The following is a 24,108-nucleotide window of genomic DNA, read 5'->3' as shown; positions in this document are numbered from 1 at the left end:
TTCTTTTCTCCGCAATTCTGCTCAGTACCTCCTCATTACTTAAACGATCTACCCACCTAGTATACAATGTGTGGTGTCACCGCCAGACACCACACTTGCTAGCTGGTAGCCTTTAAATCGGCCGCGGTCCGTTAGTATACGTCGGACCCGCGTGTCGCCACTATCAGTGATTGCACACCGAGCGCCGCCGCACGGCAGGTCTAGAGAGACTCCCTAGCACTCGCCCCAGTTGTACAGCCGTCTTTGCTAGCGATGGTTCACTGACAAATTACGCTCTCATTTGCCGAGACGATAGTTAGCATAGCCTTCAGCTACGTCATTTGCTACGACCTAGCAAGGCGCCATTATCATTTGCTATTGATCTTGTTAATCATGTACCGTCAGACCGACGTTCACCATTTATGGATTAAAGTTAAGTATTCCACCAGCTAGGTCCGTATTTTCTAAATTATAATTTCCTTGTCCTGTTCCAGACCTCACTTCAGCCTGGGTGAGCTAAAACGCGTGCCTCTCGGCTTCCACTAGTAACACGGTGTTGGCTCTCCTGCCAACCACAACACAATGTTCTTCTGTAGCACTACATTTCAAAAAACCTCTGTTCTCTTCTTGTCTAAACTGTTTATCGTCCATGTTTCACTTCCATATATGGCCACACTCCAGGCAAGTACGTACCCGAAAGACTTTCAAACTTTTTAATTTACAGTCGACGTTAACAAACAGAGACTCTACTCTTGTCACTGCCAATCTACATTTAATACTTTCTGTACTTCGGCCATTATGTTATTTTGCTATCCATAAAGCAAAAACCGAGCGAGGTGGCGCAATGGTTATCACACTGGACTCGCATACGGCAGGACGACGGTTCAATCCCGCGTCCGGCCACCCAGATTTAGGTTATTCGTGATTTCCCTAAATCGCTCCAGGCAAAATGCCGGGTTGGTTCCTTTGAAAGGACACGGCCGACTTCCTTCCCCATCCTTCCCAAATCCGATGAGACCGATGACCTCTCGGTTTGGTCTCTTCCCCCAAACAACCCAACCCCTAAATTATCTTCTAAGAGACGTCGTAGGGTCAGTGCTACCTTGTGTGCTTTCAAATTTCTCCGGAATCCAACCTGATCTTCCGCGAGGTCGGCTTCTACCAGTTTTTTTCCATTCTTCCGTGAAGTATTCGGGCTATTATTTTCAACCATGACTAATAAGTCTAGTTCGCTATCATTCAAGCTTGTCAAAATCTGCGCTCTCTGGAACAAACTATTTATCATAAATACATTTTGGCTATCATTGTAAAATACTCTGATGCACCAAAATATTATGACCACCTGCTTAATATCTTGTTCGTCCGTATTTGGACGAAATACATCGATGATTCTGCATACCAGGGTTCCGACATTTTGTGAGTAGGTTTGGGGAAGTATGTGACATTGAATGTAATCCGCTTAAATAACGGGCCACTGATTTGCGTACACCGTGATGGCGCCCGATAGTGACCCCTCTGGGTTCCACAGGATTTACATCAGATGAATTTGGTCGCCTAGACATCAACTTGAGTTCACTGTAATGCTCCTCTGGTTCAGAGACACCGACGTTAAACAGCCGAAATATGACCTCGCCGTCGGGGGGATGGCATCAAGCATGAAGTGGTTCGCAGCTGTCAGCGTGTCCTCCATCACCACCACAGTTCCCACGCAGGCACCGCAGAATATCACCCACAGTATAATCCTGCTCCCACCAGGGTACGCCAGTGGCGCGCTGCATTTTTCGAGCCGCCGTTCACCTCGATGACAGGGTTCGGGGAGACGATCAGCGATCTAGTAAAAACGTCATTCACCGGAACGGCCGACACGTTTCCACTGATCGACGGTCGAATCCCGATGGTCCCGTAATCACTGCAGTAGTAATTGACGATGCCGTTGGGTCAACATGTGAACACGTACGGATGATCTGCTGTGCAGCTCCATGCTCAACGATATTCGATTAACAATGTGCTCCGAAACACTTGTGCGTGCACCAGCATTGTGCAGAGATGCCACAGATCGCCATGTATCATACTGTACAGAGCAGACAAGCCTCCGAACCCCACATTCTGTGAAGAGTCGTGGACGTCCAACCATTTAGCGCCTTGTGGTATTCTCACTGTCGTCCTACCTCTATCAGTAGATGCTCACGAGAGTAGCGCGTGGACACTCGACCAGCTTCGCCGTTTTCGGGATACTTGTTCTCAGGCGGTGCTTAATAATCATCTGCACTTTTTCAAAGTCACTTATGTCAATGGATCTCACCATTTGCCATCAGGCGGCATCCAAAGTCGCAGTGGGCAGTGGTCATAATGTTTTATCGTATCACCTGTAATAGCTCATGTGGAGATCGTGATACGCAGTTGCGAATATATATGAAACTGAGCAGTCGTTGATAAGAAGAAATTTAACTACTTGAATTTATGCATATGAAGATGGTATCTGTTCTTTCGGACATGTCCAAAAGAACAGATACCATTTTCATATATACAGGGTGTTACAAAAAGGTACGGCCAAACTTTCAGGAAACAGTCCTCACACACAAATAAAGAAAAGATGTTATGTGGACATGTGTCCGGAAACGCTTAATTTCCATGTTAGAGATCATTTTAGTTTCGTCAGTATGTACTGTACTTCCTCGATTCACCGCCAGTTGGCCCAATTGAAGTAAGGTAATGTTGACTTCGGTGCTCGTGTTGACATGCGACTCATTGCTCTACAGTACTAGCATCAAGCACATCAGTACGTAGCAGCAACAGGTTAGTGTTCATCACGAACGTGGTTTTGCATTCAGTGCAATGTTTACAAATGCGGAGTTGGGAGATGCCCATTTGATGTATGGATTAGCACAGGGCAATAGCCGTGGCACGGTACGTTTGTATCGAGACAGATTTCCAGAACGAAGGTGTCCCGACAGGAAGACGTTCGAAGCAATTGATCGGCGTCTTAGGGAGCACAGAACATTCCAGCCTATGACTCGCGACTGGGAAAGACCTAGAACGACGAGGACACCTGCAATGGACGAGGCAATTCTTCGTGCAGTTGAAGATAACCCTAATGTCAGCGTCAGAGAAGTTGCTGCTGTACAAGGTATCGTTGACCACCTCACTGTATGGAGAGTGCTACGGGAGAACCAGTTGTTTCCGTACCATGTAGAACGTGTGCAGGCACTATCAGCAGCTGATTGGCCTCCACGGGTACACTTCTGCGAATGGTTCATCCAACAATGTGTCAATCCCCATTTCAGTGCAAATGTTCTCTTTACGGATGAGGCTTCATTCCAACGTGATCAAATTGTAAATTTTCACAATCAACATGTGTGGACTGACGAGAATCCGCACGCAATTGTGCAATCACGTCATCAACACAGATTTTCTGTGAACGTTTGGGCAGGCATTGTTGGTGATGTCTTGATTGGGCCCCATGTTCTTCCACCTACTCTCAATGGAGCACTTTATCATGATTTCATACGGGATACTCTACCTGTGCTGCTAAAACATGTGCCTTTACAAGTGCGACACAACATGTGGTTCATGCACGATGGAGCTCCTGCGCATTTTAGTCGAAGTGTTCGTACGCTTCTCAACAACAGATTCGGTGACCGATGGATTGATAGAGGCAGACCAATTCCATTGCCTCCACGCTCTCCTGACCTCAACCGTCTTGACTTTCATTTATGGGAGCATTTGAAAGATCTTGTCTACGCAACCCCGGTACCAAATGTAGAGACTCTTCGTGTTCGTATTGTGGACGGCTGTGATACAATGCGCCATTCTCCAGTGCTGCATCAGCGCATCAGGGATTCCATGCGACGGAGGGTGGATGCATGTATCCTCGCTAACGGAGGACATTTTGAACATTTCCTGTAACAAAGTGTTTGAAGTCACGCTGGTACGTGCTGTTGCTGTGTGTTTCCATTCCATGACTAATGTGATTTGAAGAGAAGTAATAAAATGAGCTCTAACATGGAAAGTAAGCGTTTCTGGACACATGTCCACATAACATGTTTTCTTTCTTTGTGTGTGAGGAGTGTTTCCCGAAAGTTTGGCAATTCCTTTTTGTATCACCCTGTCTGCAATGTAAGTAGGAGATCCCGGGTTCAAGTCCCGGTCGGAGCACACGTTTTCAACTGTCCCCGTTGGCTTATATCAACGCCTGTATGCAGCTAGGGGTATTCATTTCACTTGAATTTATTGTGAAATGATCTGTGACTTTTCAATCAAGTAAACTGATAAAGTCTGAATGTCCCGGTCACAGTTTTTCTCAGGTTTCTTGTTGACAATGGCGGGAGTGGGAATGGGCCGGAGACACGAGTAAGCCATAACACAATCTTTTATTCCAACAGTGTTCATACGTTGAACTGCTTTCAAGAAACCGTTATTATTCTGTAATAAGAGCTTCTTTAGCAAAACTACACCATATTACAGTTCCAATGGCTACTGAGTTGTATACTTGTACGTTGACCAATCACAGTGAAGTGGGTTAAGTCACATGTGTACTATGATTCGTTGCACTATGACTTCGTTTCCGCCATTTGAGTGCGCTGTCTAGAAAAACATTTAGTTTCAGCGATATTAGAGATAAAATTACATCTAAAAATATTAGCTTCATCCCTGTTTCTTAATTATCTATGTAACTGCCGATCTTTATTTTGTTAAAATGATAGAAATGATACTCCTTATCCCCTCTATTCTTCGAATATCAGTAAGTTAAGGTTGTACCATTCCTGTAACTTGGGTTTTGTGTCGAATAATAATATTATTGGAACCATTTCGTTAAAATTATTTTGTTTATCTCTTGGCTTCTAAGTAGGTCAGAAGTTGTAAGTTCGCTGACGCAACGATCGTGCGTCATAACCCATTGTCGCGTTCCCATTTCAACTCTTGTAAGTCGAACCTGCAGTCTGTCTTTCAGCAAGTCCAGCAATTTAAAATCCAGGATGGAATAATGACAGTATTGTGAAAAGAATAATTTCTACTCACCATATAGTGGAGATGCTGAGTGACAGATAGGCACAACAAAAAGACTGTCGAACAAAGCTTTCGGCCAAACAGGCCTTCATCAGACTAGACAACACACTCACACACACACACACACACACACACACACACACACACATGACGAAAGCCTCTCGCTGCCAAGGCCAGCTGAAGGCGTGTTTGGCTGAAAGTTTTGTTTGACAGTCGTAATGTTGTGCCACCTTGCGACTCAGCATCTCCGCTATTCGGTGAGTAGGAACAATCCTTTTCATAATAAGTCCGATTATTATTATTATTATTACTATTATTATTACCATAATTTTTTTTACATTTAACAGTAACACGGTTTTCCGTCATCAGACTCGCCGCTTTCCGACGACGACACTTAAAAGTGGCAGTTATGTTCGTACTGCATCGTCATGTACTGGCCACTATACCGAAATGGTGGCACAAATCTTTCACTAAGTATTTTGTGACTGTCTGTCACTGTTTTATGGTTTTTTCCGAGGAACACACCGCCAATTGACCATTGTTTATTTGAGTGCAATCCAAGTTTCGGCCTTTTATGCCATTTTCAAATATATGATTTAATGTCTTTAACGTATATTGCAGGACTTGCAATGTAAAATACTTGAAAATGGCATAAAAGCGTCAAAGTCAAATGCCGGGGTTTTCCTTTGATAAATATTGTATGACTTTTGTTCAGATGTTTTGTTTTTATTTCAAAATTATTGGTTTTGGGCAATGTCGTGAAGCTAAAGAACGAGAAGGGACATGTTGGATATTTCGAGAAATTGCGCAGTAAAGTTTCAATAAAATCGCATAAATAAGACATTTCAAGTATAAGGAATGTGAGTTATTATTCAGATTAGTCATTGTTTTAGAACATATATACAGTAACGACATGTGTTTAAAATGATAAATCTGCCCACAATTCTATTCTTAAAAATTTATCAGTCGGTACTTAACATTGTTTACTTGGAAACTGAGTGCACTTGAGATGAGCTACCACTAACTTTCCACTGCTTAGTTGCTGGACGAATTAATGCAACGTTACTGTGATATCTCTCAAAAACAGAAATTTAAAAGGTTCGAACTGTTGCAGTGTTTAACACTATCATTTGCGTTAGCAATAACAAGCTATAACAACCTCAAAACTTACTCCATCATTCAGCATAACAGAAAACTAATTTTAGTAACCTCATCACAGCAGCACATGAACAATGTTAAGCGTGGCCTTTAACGTGTCTAGGTCCACATCCTGACACGCAAACTTGCGTAAACAATGATGAGCGACACTATTTAATACCGTTTGTTTGCCTAAATAGATGTTCTCATTTACCTCATTAGCAACAACTTTTTAAGCACATTTGTGTTCAGGAGTATATCGTGGATCTTTATCAACGTTGTCCTCAGATCCGTGCAAATCGTTCCTGAAAACCAGTTTCCTGCCGTGGACATTGCACGCGTTGCTGCTACTGGCCGGTTTATTTTTGGCACTTACTACTGTTTACACTTACATATCCCGACAGAATTGTCATTAGCGAGAATTTTAAATTAGAAGTAACGCGCCATTTATCGGTTTACAGTGGAATTTTCAACTGCTTGCAGCTGAGGACTTGATATCATACATCGTAGTTACAGAGTCACCTGCGTAACGAAACTATCAGTTGATTGTCATATACTATATGAAAGTAAACTTGGCATGTAGGTTGGCGACATTGTCCGAAACCGATCATTTTGAAATAAACCAGCGTCATTTTCATGTCTTCCATTGGTGGTCAGTTGCTTCTACAGGGAAAAAAATCACAACACCAAGAAATAATTAATGTACAGTAACGAAATTCCCGGTATACGTATGACTAGATAACATAACTTAGGTGATTAACATCGCAAGACCACAGATTAACGTAAGCTCGAGATATGCCATTGCAGATCCGAAGTGGCGGTACATTAATAACCGGCGTAACGGCCAGAACGTTGAATGCAAGCGTGCAAACGTGGAAGGGTTTCGTTGTACAGGTGCTGGATGTCAGTTTGTGAAATGGAGTTGCACGCGTGTGGCACTTGGCCGCCCAATAAAGGGACGGTTAATGCCGGTTGTGGATGACGCTGGAGTTCTAGTTCAATGATATGCAGTATGTGGTCGATTGCAGGCAGATCCGGTGATCAAGCAGGCCAGGGCATGTTGGGTTACAATAGCAGTATGTGGACGAGCGTTAGCCTGTTGGAAAACACCCCCTGGAATTCTGTTCATGAATGGCAGCACAACACCTAGAATAACCAGATCGGCATGAGATTTGCATCCAGGGTGCGTGGGATAATCTCGAAAACGCTTCTACTGTCATACGAAGTCGCACCCCAGGCCATGACTCCAGGTGCAGGTCCAGCGTGTCTATCACGCAGACAGCTTGGCTGCAGGAGCTCAACTGGACTCCTAAACACACAGCCATCACTGACAACGAGCGAGAACCAGCCTCCGTCACAAAACACAACGGAACTCCACTCTGCCCTCCAATGAGCTCTCGCTCAACGCCAGTGGTGTAGCAAATGGCGGGTCAGTGGAATGCAAGCTTTAGAACATTTGGCTTGCAGCTGTCCTCGGAGTAACCGATTCGTGACAGTTCATTGTGTCACTGTGGTGCCCACTACTGATAAAATTGCTGCTGAAGATGCAGTACGATGTTCCAGATCCGTAAGCTGGAAACCGATGGTCTTCCCTCTCGGTAGTGCAACTGGCCGTCTGGGGCCCGATCTTCTTGTGACCGTACATTCTCCCGACCACCTCTGCGAGCAATAACGTACAGCGGCTAGGCGTACATTGCTGCCAAGTCTTTCTGCAGTATCCCAAAAGGACATTCAACGTCTTCTAGCCCTATTACGCGACCTCGTTCAAACTCAGGGAGGTGTTGAGAATGGCGTTTTTGTCGCCTTAAACGCATTCTTGAGCAATATCAACTCACTACATCAAATATCAAAGGTAACTAACGCTTACGACCGTTACAGCGTGTATTTAAATCAAACCTGATTTACGTCCTCATAGCGGCGATACTAGTGCCATTCTTATGCGACTGGCTTGAAATCTGAATACACGTCATCTTTCAGATGTAGAAACACGCCTACCGATTTTCGTTTATAGCGCATTTATGATTTCCCAGTCTGAAGTTATCACTCGGACTGATAAATCTAAAGGGTGTTACAAAAAGTTACGGCCAAACATCCAGGAAACATTCCTCACACACAAAGAAAGAAAATATGTTATGTGTACATGTGTCCGGAAACGCTTACTTTCCATATTAGAGCTCATTTTATTACTTCTCTTCAAATCACATTAATCATGGAATAGAAACACACAGCAAAAGAACGTACCAGCGTGACTTCAAACACTTTGTTACAGGAAATGTTCAAAATGTCCTCCGTTCGCGAGGATACATGCATCCACCCTCCGTGGCATTGAATCCCTGATGCGCTGATTGCTGCCCTGGAGAATGCCGTACTGTATCACAGCCGTCCACAATACGAGCACGAAGAGTCTCTACATTTGGTACCGGGGTTGCGTAGACAAGAGCTTTCAAATGCCCCCATAAATGAAAGTCAAGAGAGTTGAGGTCAGGAGAGCGTGGAGGCCATGGAATTGGTCCGCCTCTACCAATCCATCGGTCACCGAATCTGTTGTTGAGAAGCGTACGAAAACTTCGACTGAAATGTGCAGGAACTCCATCGTGCATGAACTACATGGTGTGTCGTACTTGTAAAGGCACATGTTCTAGCAGCACAGGTAGAGTATCCCGTATGAAATCATGATAACGTGCTCCATTGAGCGTAGGTGGAAGAACATGGGGCCCAATCAAGACATCACCAACAATGCCTGCCCAAACGGTCACAGAAAATCTTTGTTGATGACGTGATTGCACAATTGCACGCGGATTCTCGTCAGCCCACATATGTTGAGTGTGAAATTTTACAATTTGATCACGTTGGAATGAAGCCTCATCCGTAAAGAGAACATTTGCACTGAAATGAGGATTGACACATTGTTGGATGAACCATTCGCAGAAGTGTCATACGCTGGAATGTTCCGTGCTCCCTAAGACGCCGATCAATTGCTTCTAACGTCTTCCTGTCGGGACACCTTCGTTCTGGAAATCTGTCTCGATACAAACCTACCGCGCCACCGCTATTGCACCGTGCTAATCCACGGGCATCTGCCAACTTCGCATTTGTAAACATTGCACTGACTGCAAAACCACGTTCGTGATGAACACTAACCTGTTGATGCTACAAACTGATGTGCTTGATGCTAGTACTGTAGAGCAATGAGTGGTATGTTAACACAAGCACGGAAGTCAACATTACCTTCCTTCAATTGGGCCAACTGGCGGTGAATCGAGGAAGTACAGTACATACTGACGAAACTGAAATCTCTAACATGGAAATTAAGCGTTTCCGGACACATGTCGACATAACATCTTTTCTTTATTTGTGCGTGAGGAATGTTTCCTGAAAGTTTGGCCGTACCTTTTTGTAACACCCTGTAGAAGCATTAGTCGAACCACGCTCCAACAAAAAACAGCAACTGACAGGCAGAAAATAATGCTCTTTTGCACAAGGAAGGATCGTGGAAATCTCGATATGACATGTATGTCCAGCTTTGACACTGTTTCATTAACCGAAAACTAAATGTCGATATTGCTAAATGAACTTTGGTCACAATGTAGGTTCACTTTATCCCACATACTCTCTTGTTGATATAACCTTCTGTGCCTCTCGCTCTGTTACTGAGCTGGAAAGACTTGAACGAATCTGCGAGTGAGATTGGTATCCTATTGTGGTCACTTTGACGGGCACTAATGACCTCGTGTTTCGCGCCTTAAAACACCATTCACATCATCTATGCAATACATTACTTTTAGAACGAGCTTGCCTGCAGGCTCCACGTAACCTGCCTCTAGAAAAATGGAAATATAATGAAAATGACAGAAAATTATATTTAGCATGGGTAAAAGAGGAAATAAACAATGCCCCTCCCAATCTTTTTGGGTGGACAGCACATGACTTGCTCATGGACGCATTACGAAAGTAGCCTCAAAAATAGTGTTGAAAATTGTTCTCCACCCATGAAACAAGCAGTCCGTGACAAGAAATTGCCTGCATTACCCTCTAGGTATTACTTTAAAGAGATCATCACTACGAGAATTTAGACAGTAATGCCACGGGCATACGGCAGAGAATTATGAAGTTTAGAAACAAAAAGGAAAATTGCTCACAGTGTACGAGTCACTCACACAATCATGCTTCCATCTGATAAGCCGCAAGCAATATCATTGTATGTCACTGTGCCGGGTCACTTCTTGTGCACTTCCATTAACATAAGAGAACTTCAACTGGAATTTAAGTAAACGTATAGTACCATGACTTTGACAGGCGACATTTGTTACCTGGTTATTTAATATTTGTCATCAGAGGCATCACAATATATGCTACTCGTCTTCAACTAAACCAAGCCTACAGAGACTCTCTGAGTGAGAAGGGTCACCAGAATTTTTGTGCCCACAATAAAGCAAGAAAAAGAGGCTGGTCACTAGTTGTTGCAAACAAAGTGGTCTAAGCACATGCGTCTGCAGTAATTTGCAGTTAATTGATAAAAGAAACTAGAACGATGGAATAACATTTTTCCCGAGACGTATGAGTCTCAGCTCTACCTTCAATAAGGACAGAAGCTTAAACAATGAATTAAAATTTGTGTCACAGCCGGGACTTCTACTCAGGTCTCCCGCACACGAGGCAGGTGTGCTGGCCATTATACCAGCATAGCGTTCTGACTGTCGCAGTTGCACGGACTACCTAACTCCAACACCCTCCTTAACACAAATTCAAACCTGCAGCCCTTTTTTCCTTTCAACGTTGTCACTATTGCCGAGGCCCTTCGACATTTGAATAGAACCCCAGCTTTGCACAAAATGGGGAAAACTAGAATGCAGATTATTTTTGCCAGGCATTCACAGAACCGTCAGAAAAGGATGACAGGATTTGAAAACCTTGCATGGCGCTCCTGAAATATCCTTTCTGATCTGAGCTCCACTCGTGCTTTCATTGCAGATATCTTCAGACTGTTGCTTCACACTTGTTGTGTACACATTTGGTCCACTTCTGGGATAGTCGTCCTTTGTAGAATCCTGCAACGGCTTGGCACGCTTCAACCCAATACCATATACAAGGTCACTGCTGGAAGTGAAACCTGTGTAGCTCCAACATTTCAACCATCACGAAATTCATAGCACATACGCTCCAACAGCCACATCTCTCTACTGCATCTGGTCTGAGCACTTATCTGGAAGGTGGAAGAAGACCCCAGGGAGTTAACGTGCGCTTGACGTGAATTTGTACACGTCTCTATGGCAACGTGTGAGTGTTGGCGCAGTTCAAAAGACGACAACTGCATTCAGTCACGTAGCTTCGGTACTGCCAGCAGCGTTCTCCACTTCGCAGTCGGAAGGTGGCAACAGCGTGCCCAACCGCCAGCGTTCTTCCTCCAACGTATGACGTGTACATCACGCCCAGACTCTACTTCACTGTTGACTGATAAAAAAATGCGCTGATCATACAACCGTCCAGATCCCAGACTGTAGTATTAGCTTTCCAGTACGTGGAGAACCGTGCTGCTACGTTGCCCTAAAACATGGAACGATATCGGTAATGGCAACCGTCAGATTCCTCGGCCTAATGTTATGTCAACTTCAGGCATAGAGTACTTACGTCATACATCTTGTTAGGAGTCAAATTTCCCTGTGGACTGACACATTTTTGCTGGGAGACACATCCCACCCTATTGTACCTATTGCTAGTATGGACAAACTTGAAGGATAGTGAGATCTTTTACCATAGACATATCAAGCTAACATTTGCCAAATTAGATTAAATGCAAAGTTTGTGCCTTAAATAGCGACCAATGCTCTGCTATTGACAGTAGGATATATATTTCTTTATTTCCGGCTCAGTCAAAACGGACCTCGCGTTGTAAGGAGATGTGTGGATTATAAACATAAATATGGTTTACCATTTCTGTGCTCTTTCTCATTGTAACACAAATACCGAACATCATTTCCAGCAGTTTCTATTTAATAGCTTAAGCAAAAATTTATTTGCTATAAGATCCATTAAGCAGATGACTTGCTGACCCTGATGATCGTTCTCTCTGCATTTCCATCACTTCAACCTGAGATTTTCTGAGATACAACAAAAAGTGCATGAAGGCAGGGCGATTTGCTATCTTTAAACTTACCTATGCATTTAGTTCTTGCTTTACTTTCTGGCACATCTATTTGGTAACTACCACCATCCTTATCAATGAGAATAACTCGGATTTCATAGTTTTTCCCAGGAAGTAACCCCATAATTTCTGATTCTGCCGTGATTCCCAGTTCTGTTCCATTGGGAATTACTCTTGGAGATAATTTTGACCAAACATTTTGTTTCTCTTCCTGTAAAAAAGAAACGTATAAGATTTGTAACTAAATAATTATAAAATGTTATCTGATTTTCACATAATTCAAAGTCAGAGGCTCAGAAGGCTAATACACATTCTCCATGCCATCGTTGTGTAGTTTATCAAAAAGTATTAAATACTTTGACCATGATGACAGTGAAGGGTAACAAGTTTACTTACTTAACGACTTACCGAAACTCATGCTCAAAATCGAATCATTCAACAAAGAGGCAACACAGCGATAACGTATAGGAAACATGAAAAATTATCACCAATGGCTGAGCATATGTACGTAGAGTTAACGATGTAACTTAATGTACTCCCAAAAGTAATGTATTCCAGAAAGAACAGAACATAATAGTGTAATGGTTATCGCTTCTTTGGCAATACCCCTAATGGTATGTATAACGATGCTGCTCAGTAATCAGGCTCATTTGTGTCGAGATAATAGAAGAAAAAACTAGTACATTAACAAAATTGTTACTTATTACTATTATATAAATTTATAGTAAAACCTGTGGGTTGCATTTGTCAAGAAATCAGTACAGATGAACAATTTAACTTCTTATAAAATATATTCTTGAAAACAGGAAGACATAGTAGCCACTGCAAAGTGAAGTGAAGTGTACATAGAAGATGGAGCTTAATAAAACTGAGAGGAATAGTAATAATGACAATTTAAGTTGCTCCAAATCGTTTCGCTCTTTTAGCATCCGACAGAGGTTAATGCAACGAGCAACCAGATTCTCATGGGGTAGGACTCAGATGACTATTGATGATATGAGCGCACTGACAGAGATACAAACACATCCATACAAGAGACCGCTTTATGGTAAGTACCTGAATATCGTGCAGGGCCCGCGCGACTACGCAGAAATACCACAACATAATGTGGCATGGACTAGACTAATGTCTTAAGTCATGCTGGAGAGAACTGACACCATGACACCTGCAGGGCTGTCCGTAAGTCCGTAAGAGTACGAGGGGTTGCAAATCTCTTCTGAACAGCACGTTGCAAGACATTCCAGATATGCCCAATAATGTTCATGTCTGGGGAGTTTGATGGCCAGCGGAAGTGTTTAAATTCAGAAGAGTGTTCTGCAGCCACTTTGTACCAATGCTGAATGTGTGGGATCTCGCATTGTCCTGCTGGAATTGCCCAAGTCCGTCGGAATGCACAACGGAAATCAATAGATGCAGATGATCAGACAGGATGCTTACTTGCGTGTCACCTGTCAGAGTCGTACGTAGACATATCAGGGGTTCCATGTCACTTCAACTGCACACGCCCCACACCCTTACAGAACCTCCACCAGCTTGAACAGTCCCCTGCTGACATGCAGGGTCCATAGATTCACGAAGTTACCTTCATACCCGTACACGTCCATCTGCTAGATAAAATTTGGAACGAGACTCGACCAGGCAACATGTGTCCAGTCATCAACAGTCCAATGTCCGTGTTGACGGGTCCAGGCGAAGCGTGAAGCTTTGTGTCGTGCAGTCATCAATGGTACACGAGTGGACTTCCGCCTTCGAAAACCCATAGCGATGATGTTTCGTTGAATGGTCTGCACGCTGACACTTGTTGATGGCCCAGCATTGAAATATGCAGAAATTTAAGGAAGGGTTGCATTTCTGTCACGCTGAACGATTCTCTTCAGTGGCCTCTGCTCCAGTTCTTGCAGGATCTTTCTACAACCGCAGCGATGTCGGAGATTTTATGTTTTACCATATTCCTGATATGGATAGTGCACTTGTGAAATGGTCGTACTGGAAAATCCTCACTTCATCGCTACCTCGGAGATGCTGTGTCCCATTGCTCGTACGTCGACAATAATACCACGCTCAGACTCACTTAAATCTAAATAACTTGCCATTGTTGCAGCACTAACCGAAAACTGTGCCAGACGCGTTTTGTCTGATATAGGCATTGCCGACCGCAACGTCGTATTCTGCATGTTTACATATCTCTATATTTGAAAACTAATGCCTATAGCGGAGTCTTTGGTGCTTCAGTGTATATACCACCGTCTTAAGACATCAGTCGAAGAACATAAAATCCTTAAGTCGCAAATGAGCTCTAAATCATTCGTTTTCTGAAATTCTTTAGAGATGTTCACTTTTTTCAGTACTATGTGTCTCTTTCTTTTATTTTTTTCTTTTCACTAGCATGCTTGAGAAAGTTCTTAGTCTATCTTGGACACGGGTAAATAAATTTAGATTGGCTATTTTAATAACAGGCTCCATACGAATTCTCTGGTAATGCTTTTACAGGCCCTCTAACTTCCATAACTGGTTGTAGTTTTATTTTTTAACTTTAACAAATGAAAATGACTCAACGTTTGATTTGATGCAATTTCTTATGAACCTCAGACGACTCGAAATGTGCTTAGAACTCATTTTCATCCTTATTGAAGAGAGACCACTTGGTAGCTTCTATCTTGCAGTTACATGTTTTCGCGTGTAGAATAGTGCCTCCGAAATTTTAGATCTTCTCTCAGCAAGTTGTCCCAGGTCTAGTGTAACAGCTCCTCACGTTAATGCTTCAAACACTTCACTTAGTTAATGACTATGTTTTTCGCTTCGTTAATCGTATTCAGCTCAACATATAATGTTAGTCCAATTTGGAACTATGTTATATTCTCTTCTGGTTTCCTTTCAGAACCAGAGCGTTTGATTAACCCACTGCTCCTCCGTTGCTAAAATCATTACCAACAATATATTTTTGCATGAAACAGTAATGTAAGCATGTCATTTTGATTTTTGTAAGTTATAGGTATAAGCGTTAGAGAGAGAGAGAGAGCACAGCCAGATACTTATTTGAATGAGTTTTCTCTCTGCAGCGGAACGTGGGTTGATATGAAACTTCCTCGCAGATAAAAAGTGAGTGTTGGACCGAGCTCTTCCTACTGAGGAAGTTTCGCAGGAGAGCTTCTGTGAAGTTTGAAAGGTAGGAGACGAGGTGCTGCGGCAGTAGAGCTGTGAGGACGGGGCGTGAGTCAGATAGGGTTGCTCAGTAGGTAGACCACTTGCATGCGAAAGGCAAAGGGCCCTAGTCCGACTCTCAGTCCGATCTACAATTTCAGTGCAGCAGGAAGTTTCTGATATTTCCTTAGCCGAAATGTGTTAGATGATGGACGTAATCAGTAGTGCTCTGTTGACTTGTCTTTGTATCTGTTAGATGAAGAAAGAATTATTGTAAAGGTCAGCATGTATGAATATGATGTATGTATTGAAAAGCGAAAAGAAAATAAATTTTGAACGACTTTTTTTTCAAAAAAAAAAAAAAAAAAAAAAAAAAAGGTGAGAGTGAGCGTTACGCAGTTTCATTGAGTGGTATATTAATATATCAACTGATTGAGCTGTTTGGTTATTGTAGAAATTTTCTGTTAACATTGTACCTTTTAAATCACTGTCCACTTTGTTAACCTTAGTATTGTTCGGAGCAATATTATGTGTGATGATCACGCGAAGTTTTACTCTGTCTTTTTGAATATATACTTTATTCTAAAATAATTGTCTTGGAACATCGTTTCATAGGAATTGTTGCTATCCCCAACCCGCAGTTTAAAGGAGGTTTCTCGTTACGCGTTACCAAATTGCACTGTACGGTGTGCTACAGTTTAAATGTTGTTTGGAAATTTTATTTAAAAAATAGAAATCTAGCTTAGCCGTTGCTGTTGTGCTTTCGAGAAATCTGCAACAATGTTGACGAGAGGCGAGGTAAGTGGAAATGTTGATTAGGGGCAAATAATTGTTTTACTTCAGTTGTGCATTTAACATAAAGACAAGCTGTATTCAGACCAGTTACAGTTCAACAGTTCACTTTAGTCAAAGGTTCGGATGTGAGTTTAACTTGGATAAAAGTTTGTTGGTGCATAATTTTGGTATTATGTAGACTTTTCATAGCGTGGGAGGTAAATTAGGGCTAAATTTCACACAAAAACACATAGTGGGGATCTTAGGAACACTTATTTAAGAGATCCATTCATAAAGTAATGTTTAAGCCTATTCTCTCCCTATATTTACTGAGTATTCATTGTTGTTGTTGTGGTCTTCAGTCCTGGGACTGGTTTGATGCAGCTCTCCATGCTACTCGATCCTGTGCAAGCTTCTTCATCTCCCAGTACCTACTGCAGCCTACATCCTTCTGAATCGGCATAGTGTATACATCTCTTGGTCTCCCTCTTCGATTTTTACCCTCCACGCTGCCCTCCAATACTAAATTGGTGATCCCTTGATGCCTCAGAACATGTCCTACCAACCGATCCCTTCTTCTAGTCAAGTTGTGCCACAAGCTCCCCTTCACCCCAGTTCTATTCAATACCTCCTCATTAGTTATGTGATCTACCAATCTAATTTTCAGCATTCTTCTGTAGCACCACATTTCGAAAGCTTCTATTCTATTCTTATCTAAACTATTTATCGTCTACGTTACACTTCCATATATGGCTACACTCCATACAAATACTTTCAGAAACGACTTCCTGACATTTAAATCTATGCTTGATGTTAACAAATTCCTCTTCTTCGGAAATGCTTTCGTTGCCATTGCCAGTCTACATTTTATATCATCTCTACTTCAACCATAATCAGTTATTTTACTCCCCAAATAGCAAAACTCCTTTACTACTTTAAGTGTCTCATTTCCTAATCTAATTCCCTCAGGATCACCCGACTTAATTCGACTACATTCCATTATCCTCGTTTTTGTTGATGTTCACCTTATACCCACCTTTCAAGACACTGTCCATTCCGTTCAACTGCTCTTCCAAGTCCTTTGCTGTCTCTGACAGAATTACAATGTCATCGGCGAACCTCAAAGTTTTTATTTCTTCTCCATGGGTTTTAATACCTACTCCAATTTTTTGTTTCCTTTACTCCTTGCTCAATATACAGATTGAATAACATCGGGGAAAGGCTACAACCCTCTCTCACTCCCTTACCAACCGCTTCTTCCCTTTCATGCCCCTTAACTCTTATAACTGCCATTTTGTTTCTGAACAAATTGTAAATAGCCTTCACTCCCTGTATTTTACCCCTGCCACCTTCAGAATTTGAAAGAGAGTATTCCAATCAGCATTGTCAAAAGCTTTCTCTAAGTCTACAAATGCTAGAAACGTAGGTTTGCCTTTCCTTAATCTTTCTTCTAAGATAAGTCGTAGGGTCAGTATTGCCTCACATGTTCCGATATTTCTACAGAATCCAAACTGATCTTCCCCGTCGTCGGCTTCTACCAGTTTTTCCATTCGTCTGTAAAGAATTCGCGTTAGTATTTTGCAGTTGTGACTTATTAAACTGATAGTTCGGTAATTTTCACATCTGTAAACACCTGCTTTCTTTGGAATTGGAATTATTATATTCATCTAGAAGTCTGAGGGTATTTCGCCTGTCTCATACATCTTGCTCATCAGATGGAAGAGTTTTGTTAGGCCTGGCTCTCCCAAGGCTGTCAGTAGTTCTAATGGAATGTTGTCTACTCCGGGGGCCTTGTTTCGACTCAGGTCTTTCATTGCTCTGTCAAAACCTTCACGCAATATCATATCTCCGATTTCATCTTCATCTACATCCTCTTCCATTTCCATAATATTGTCTTCAAGTACATCGCCTTTGTATAGACCCTCTACATACTCCATCCACCTCTCTGCATTCCCTTCTTTGCTAGGAACTGGGTTTCCATCAAAGCTCTTGATATTCATGCAAGTGGTTCTCCTTTCTCCAAAGGTCTCTTTAATTTTCCTGTAGGCATTAACTATCTTACCCCTAGTGAGATAAGCCTCTACATCTTTAAATTTGTCCTCTAGCCGTCTCTGGTTAGCCATTCTGCACTTCATTATCACGAATATTTGACTCTCGATTGACTTGAAACATCGTGGCGGGTTAAAACTGTGTGCCAGACTGAGACTCGAACTCGGGACCCTTTCCTTTCGCGAGAAAGTGCTCTACAGACTGAAATACCCAAGCAAGACTCGAGACCCTTCCCCAGAGTTTTGCTCCCGCCAGTACTTCGTCTCCTAATCTCCAAACTTTACAGAAGCTCTCCTGCGAAACTTGCAAGACTTTCGTTCCTGGAAGGAAAGACACTGAGGAGAGACGGCTTGCTCAGCCACAGCGTGGGCGATGCAGCCAGTGTGAATTCCTCGCTCTGCAGGGGAGTGCGGTGGCGAGCGATGCCTCCGACCGCGGCCCACCCCCCTGTCCTCTCTCTACTGCAGTTTCGCTGAGTGAGCTGCTACTTTTGTGGCCCTTTTTGTTTTCTTTTGTTCACTGCCAAGGAAAGTAGAAAGGATACTTTCTTACTAACTGGTCATACCGGACTCGAGATTCCATTACCGCAGCAACGTAAATTCGCCATCTGTCCCTGTCTTGGGCTATTTCCTTCCATTAACTTCAATACCTAGGCTCCTCAAATTGTCCTCCCATCTACGCCTCGGTCTCCCCACAGGACATTTTCCTTCTAGGTGCCCTACCAGTACTCTGCGCGCTGCCCTGCCCTCATCCATTCGAGCTACGTGACCCGCCCATAGCAGCCTACGTGATTTAATAATACTGATTATGTCAGGACTTGAATAGAGTTCGTGAACCAGCAAAGTAGATAGGATGTGCATAAAAATATGAAGATACAGTTTTTGAAACTATACGAACCTGCTGATGTTTCACAGTTTAATTGTAAAGAATACTATTTACAGCCAGTGAGAGACCAATACTGTATTAAGCGTCTCATGGGATACCGTTTTTGGAAGATGTTTCAGCTATAGCTGTCAGCTGTCGACACTATAGACGTGAAGCACACGGGTGCTGAGTTTCGATGCGCTATGGTCTATCTACGGATGTGCTGTCATTTTCCTCATAACTCTTTCCGAATTTTATGTGACAGGTGTCGTTGCTTTGTGGTGTGCTATAAGTATATTGTACTGCATTGTTACATCTATGTTGCACATATAGCAGAAACACTGACAACAACGTCCCAGGAAACGGCCCAAATTTTGTCGAAACAGATGGCCAAACAGCAGAGAAATAACGTCGCACTACAAAGCTGCGTAGACGTTTTAAGGTCAGATAGTGAGCAGAATGTTTCAGTCGGTATAACTGTCCTTTCTGTGGATTTCGAGATAAACAAACAGAGGATGTGTCAGCATTTGTTTACAATCTACAAACAGCGGCTAGTCTGGCTAACTGGCTAGTGGACTTGTGTTAACATAGGGCTACCAGGGGGCAACAGGCGCGCTGGTGCAGTTTGTTAGTGCAGGCTGCCTACATCAGGGCCATGTATGCACTCAGGGGCAACGCTATTGTTCTCCTTTGGTTGACAGGTACTTAACCTATCGATCTCCTTTGACTGACAGGTCCTTAACAGATTGTTCTGCTAAAAGTATCTTTCCTTTTGATTGATAGGCACTTAACGTATTGCCCCCCTGACTCCCCTCTCCACTCAGGAAACCTCTCCCCTTGCTGCTACAGGTACAGTTTCAGGTCTGAGTTATTGCAAAAGCCCCTCTCACTCTTATCAATCTGATTGACTACTTGATTAAATTGATTAATTAATTAACCTCTCCTCCTCTGGTAAACCCCCATCCTGTCCCACCCTCCCTCACAGAAACTGGAGGGAAAAAAACACTCAGTTGATCGGTCATTTGGAGGGAAATCGATTGCTGTGTATGGAATATTGTTTAAACAAGTTAGACAATGCGTGTTATATTGTTTATTTCAACAATTTGGAGGACCAAAGGCAGTGTATGGAATATATGGAAACTGGTGGAGAGGAAGGATCTCATAAAAGTAAATTAAACAGTATATTGTTTATTAATAAAAAATTCAGTTTGTAGCGTTGGATCTCTCTTGCTCATCATTCTCTGCTGTTTGGAAACACGTAGGTCCTGTAAGAAGTAATTGCATGGGGCAAACATGTTGCATAACCTAATGCTCAGCACTGCACTCTGGGTGTCTTAATCTAATATATCGCCCTTTGTAGGCACTTAACCTATCGTTCTTTTAAATGGTTTTCCATATCACCCCCATTTCCTTAAACTATTGTACCGCCTTTGATACCAAATTAAGTAATTAGTTATGTCCTCCCACCATTTTCTGATACGCTTTTCAAATTTCACATCCTTTTGAACGCCATTTCTGGCATACTCTTCTTTGTCACCCACCCCATTAAACTATTTCATTGTGTTTTACATAAAACTGAGCAAATTAACCTATTGTTCTGCACTTAACCTGCTGTTCAGCTTCATGTCACCCACTCACGCACACCCTCCCCTTAACTATTGTACCGCTAACACCACGTTGATATTAAAAAATTATGAAAATTAATTAAATTGATATTCTTCGCATGTATGGGGTAGTTTTTTTTTTTAATTTGGAGCATCCTATTGGTCAGTGAAATCGATGGAATATAATTTAAACAAAACATAGCTAATAAAAAACACACCCCACCACCCGACACCTGATCCTGACGCCACTGACCCCACACAGGCCCCCAGTTGTCAGGGTGCACCAGCGGGCCCGCCAAGTGACGATGTGGCCATCAGCTACCAAGCCGTGCACAGGTGTCCGTTGAGGTCCCGCAAGCATAGTGCAGTGGCATTCCTTTCATACAGGAAACCTGAGAAATTCCTGTCGAAATACGTGTTCACCTAGACACCGTTGCTGGCGTGACGATGCAGAGCTGCGGGTCCAGCACTACGGAAATCTGTTCCAATACTTCCCAGAATAGCTCATGGTGCATTGTTCCTAGCAATCCTAACACGACACGAGAGACGCATCGGCCTCGTGCATGTGTCTACCTGCCCAGCGAGCCAGACACATTGCCATAAGATGAGTGTGTAGTGTGGCTGGAATTTTCGGTATCCTACAGCTACTGGTCTGGAGATGTCCTGATACCACAACGTCAGATGAGGGACAGCATCACACCAGGATGGGATGGATGGTCTGCTACAACTTTTCTTTGAACACATGAACAAAGATCTCAGAACTTTCTGTAGATAAACCCTGCAAAAGTTGTCTACAGAACATCAAATACATACAAGATTTACAAGAATATTGGGAGCCAGGAACATATTTACCAGTGTAACTACAATTAAATATTACGATTGCTGCTACAGTCTGACACCGATCGATGTTCAGGTAATCCTCTTGACAGCTGTGGTTCTGGAACAAATCTCAGTATCTATAGCGCACATAATTTTCCATGTAAAAATCTCTCTCATACCCTCACGGTTATTGATGTGCTGAATCGATTCGTCCCTCACGATAGGACACACACTCATTTTCTCTGGTCGTGCCACAACATAAACCACAGTAACATTATGCTGCAATATATACACATGTTACACAAACAGTGCGGTTATCTTTTATATCTGTACAGTGCCCGAAAAAATTATGGTATTACTACATTCACACTGGCTATATGTCTCGATTCTCCTCAGTCCTAGGAAATTATCTGACAAAGTCTTCGAATCAGCGCTCTTGGAAGGTGCTGAATCCTGCCAAGTTTCTCTCAAACAAGTGTTATTAAGGACAGGCGTCTGGTACTATGTGATAATGAATACCGCACCCGTGGATGTAATGCTTGGAAAGACATCACCGACAAAGGATGGCGTACTGTAGTCTAAATCACTATCGATACAACAACTCGGAAAATGCGAGGGTACGCTTAGGGGTGCCGATGAGGGGACATATTGTTACAATCGTATTGCCCGTCGTATTTGTACACTATAGCAGGTCCAGTTGAACACTTACACTGCTATATTGTGCAGCTGTTTACGAAATGAATCTATCACCACTTAGGTTCGGACATATTCCGCAGTGCGTGGAAATCACAATTCACCATGTCCAATCTATCCTTCCATTACGACTAGACATACATAATTTTTTTTTGTTTCTGTCTATCAGTTATGGATGTATAAAAAAATTATGATATGTCCAACTTGCACCAGCTGGGTGTCGTTTTCGCACTGCAAAGAAGCCCCCCGCCATTACGTATTTCTCGATGAATAAAGGATGTAACTACAATTTAAAAAAGCCGTAGTGTCTTTTCGGTTTGTCGATTTCGCCACTTCCACGAAATCTTTTGTTATTTTCGATACTTGTAAATCCAGCCAACACACAGTGGCGTCTTTTATATATTCATATTGGTACGAAAATGGGGTTCCTATAATTTCGACTACCTAGTTTCAACTACTTTTCCAGATTACCCAAGAACACCTTATCCTGCTAAAAATTGGTAAATAGTCTCCTATTTACGGTAATCCATTCACGTCTTTTGCATAATATATAGTGGAAAGCAGCAAAAATAGGTGACTGGGTGACCTGGAAAAGTAGTTGAAACTAGGTAGTCGAAAGTATAGCAACCCCCTTTTCATACCTACATGAGGTCATAGGAAATGTACACTAGCTTTTTATATCTCTACTGCTACACTTTTGGTAGAAATGCTGTCTATGATTTGGATTCAACTGTTTCCATCCAACCACATACCTGCATTGGATCCTATGGATTAGTCCTTTAATGATTACTGCCACTAGTGAGTCATATTTCTAGCGTCTCATATCTCGAAACGGGTCACCTTTCTCGGCCCTATCTGCTGCAGTAAAATTCCAGCGTGGTTTTAGGTAGTCCCTATGCATCTAGCAACTGCCGCCATTTTTGCAGCTTTAGACAAGTGATCATTCCTATGTACGTCAGAACTGAACAGAAGTCGGAGAAATCTATATGTACCTCCTTTTGCAACCCATGTAGAAACAGGTTAAGCTGAGTTACTGCTACACGACTGTGTTTTGATCATTCGATGGAAATTGGAAGGAGAAGGATTTTGCTACTGCACTCTGGTGTGTCCCCAAACTACATACAAGTACTACAGATCTACGCCCCTCAGGGTCCATTCACGTCTATCACCTCCAACTTGCTATCTTCGTTATTCTGTACCATCCAAGAGAGAAAAATTACGAACTATAAAAGCTCCACTAACTTCATCTGATAGAGAACTCGATAAGATTTTTACTGCATATCTCTCCTCCCATATATAAAAAACAAATACTACATGTGTGCCGGCATTGATCAACCGCACAGACCAGCTTAAAGTTTCATCACCTGTACTGTAAGAGGATGATCGCATCCCACAGACTGTACTATAAGTTGCAATGACACTCCATGTGACCCTGTGTCATTGTTTAAAACATTGTTTTTTTCTGCAGTAACACGTTTTGTATACTGCTATACTATTTTTTTTCCTGCGCTACGTGCTAAACTGACAGTAACACGTTCTGATCCATTGCCTCTCGGTGCTACCATAACACACCACACACTGGACGATTTTAAATAAAAGACAGTTGCAACTTAAGGAAACTGTAAGAGTTTCACAGCGTTGTGGAGAGTTTCCAAACTGCAGTCCAGAGGTGATTGACGACCTCTATACTTAAACTCGTGTGTCACAGTGACGGAATAGCTGATGGCTCTGCACTCCATTTCGACTGATTCCTCACATTGCAGTCATGTATGCAATCATTGCTTCGGTGCTAACCATCCCCAGGAGGTGTTGCCCCTCCACCAAAACTCTTTCTCCAACACAAACAAGTGATGTCAGTCAATCATTATGTGGTAACCAACAGTGGACCAGTGGACAGAT

At 42.6% G+C, this 24,108-nt stretch overlaps 1 protein-coding gene across 2 annotated transcripts in view; it reads right to left on the bottom strand.

Annotated features, from left to right (window-relative positions):
• LOC124803052 overlaps positions 1-24,108 on the bottom strand; it is a 594,138-nt gene that overhangs the window by 174,071 nt on the left and 395,959 nt on the right. For both annotated transcript variants that reach the window (XM_047264177.1, XM_047264178.1), the window contains exon 15: positions 12,278-12,476. In XM_047264177.1, coding sequence (XP_047120133.1) covers positions 12,278-12,476 — 199 coding nt within the window. The remainder of the gene's footprint in view (positions 1-12,277; positions 12,477-24,108) is intronic.

Source organism: Schistocerca piceifrons, chromosome 6 (genome assembly GCF_021461385.2).
Source record: "Schistocerca piceifrons isolate TAMUIC-IGC-003096 chromosome 6, iqSchPice1.1, whole genome shotgun sequence".
NCBI classification, from domain to species: domain Eukaryota; kingdom Metazoa; phylum Arthropoda; class Insecta; order Orthoptera; family Acrididae; genus Schistocerca; species Schistocerca piceifrons.
Note: the sequence above shows the minus strand (reverse complement) of the source record. Positions and strands in the feature narration are given on the sequence as shown.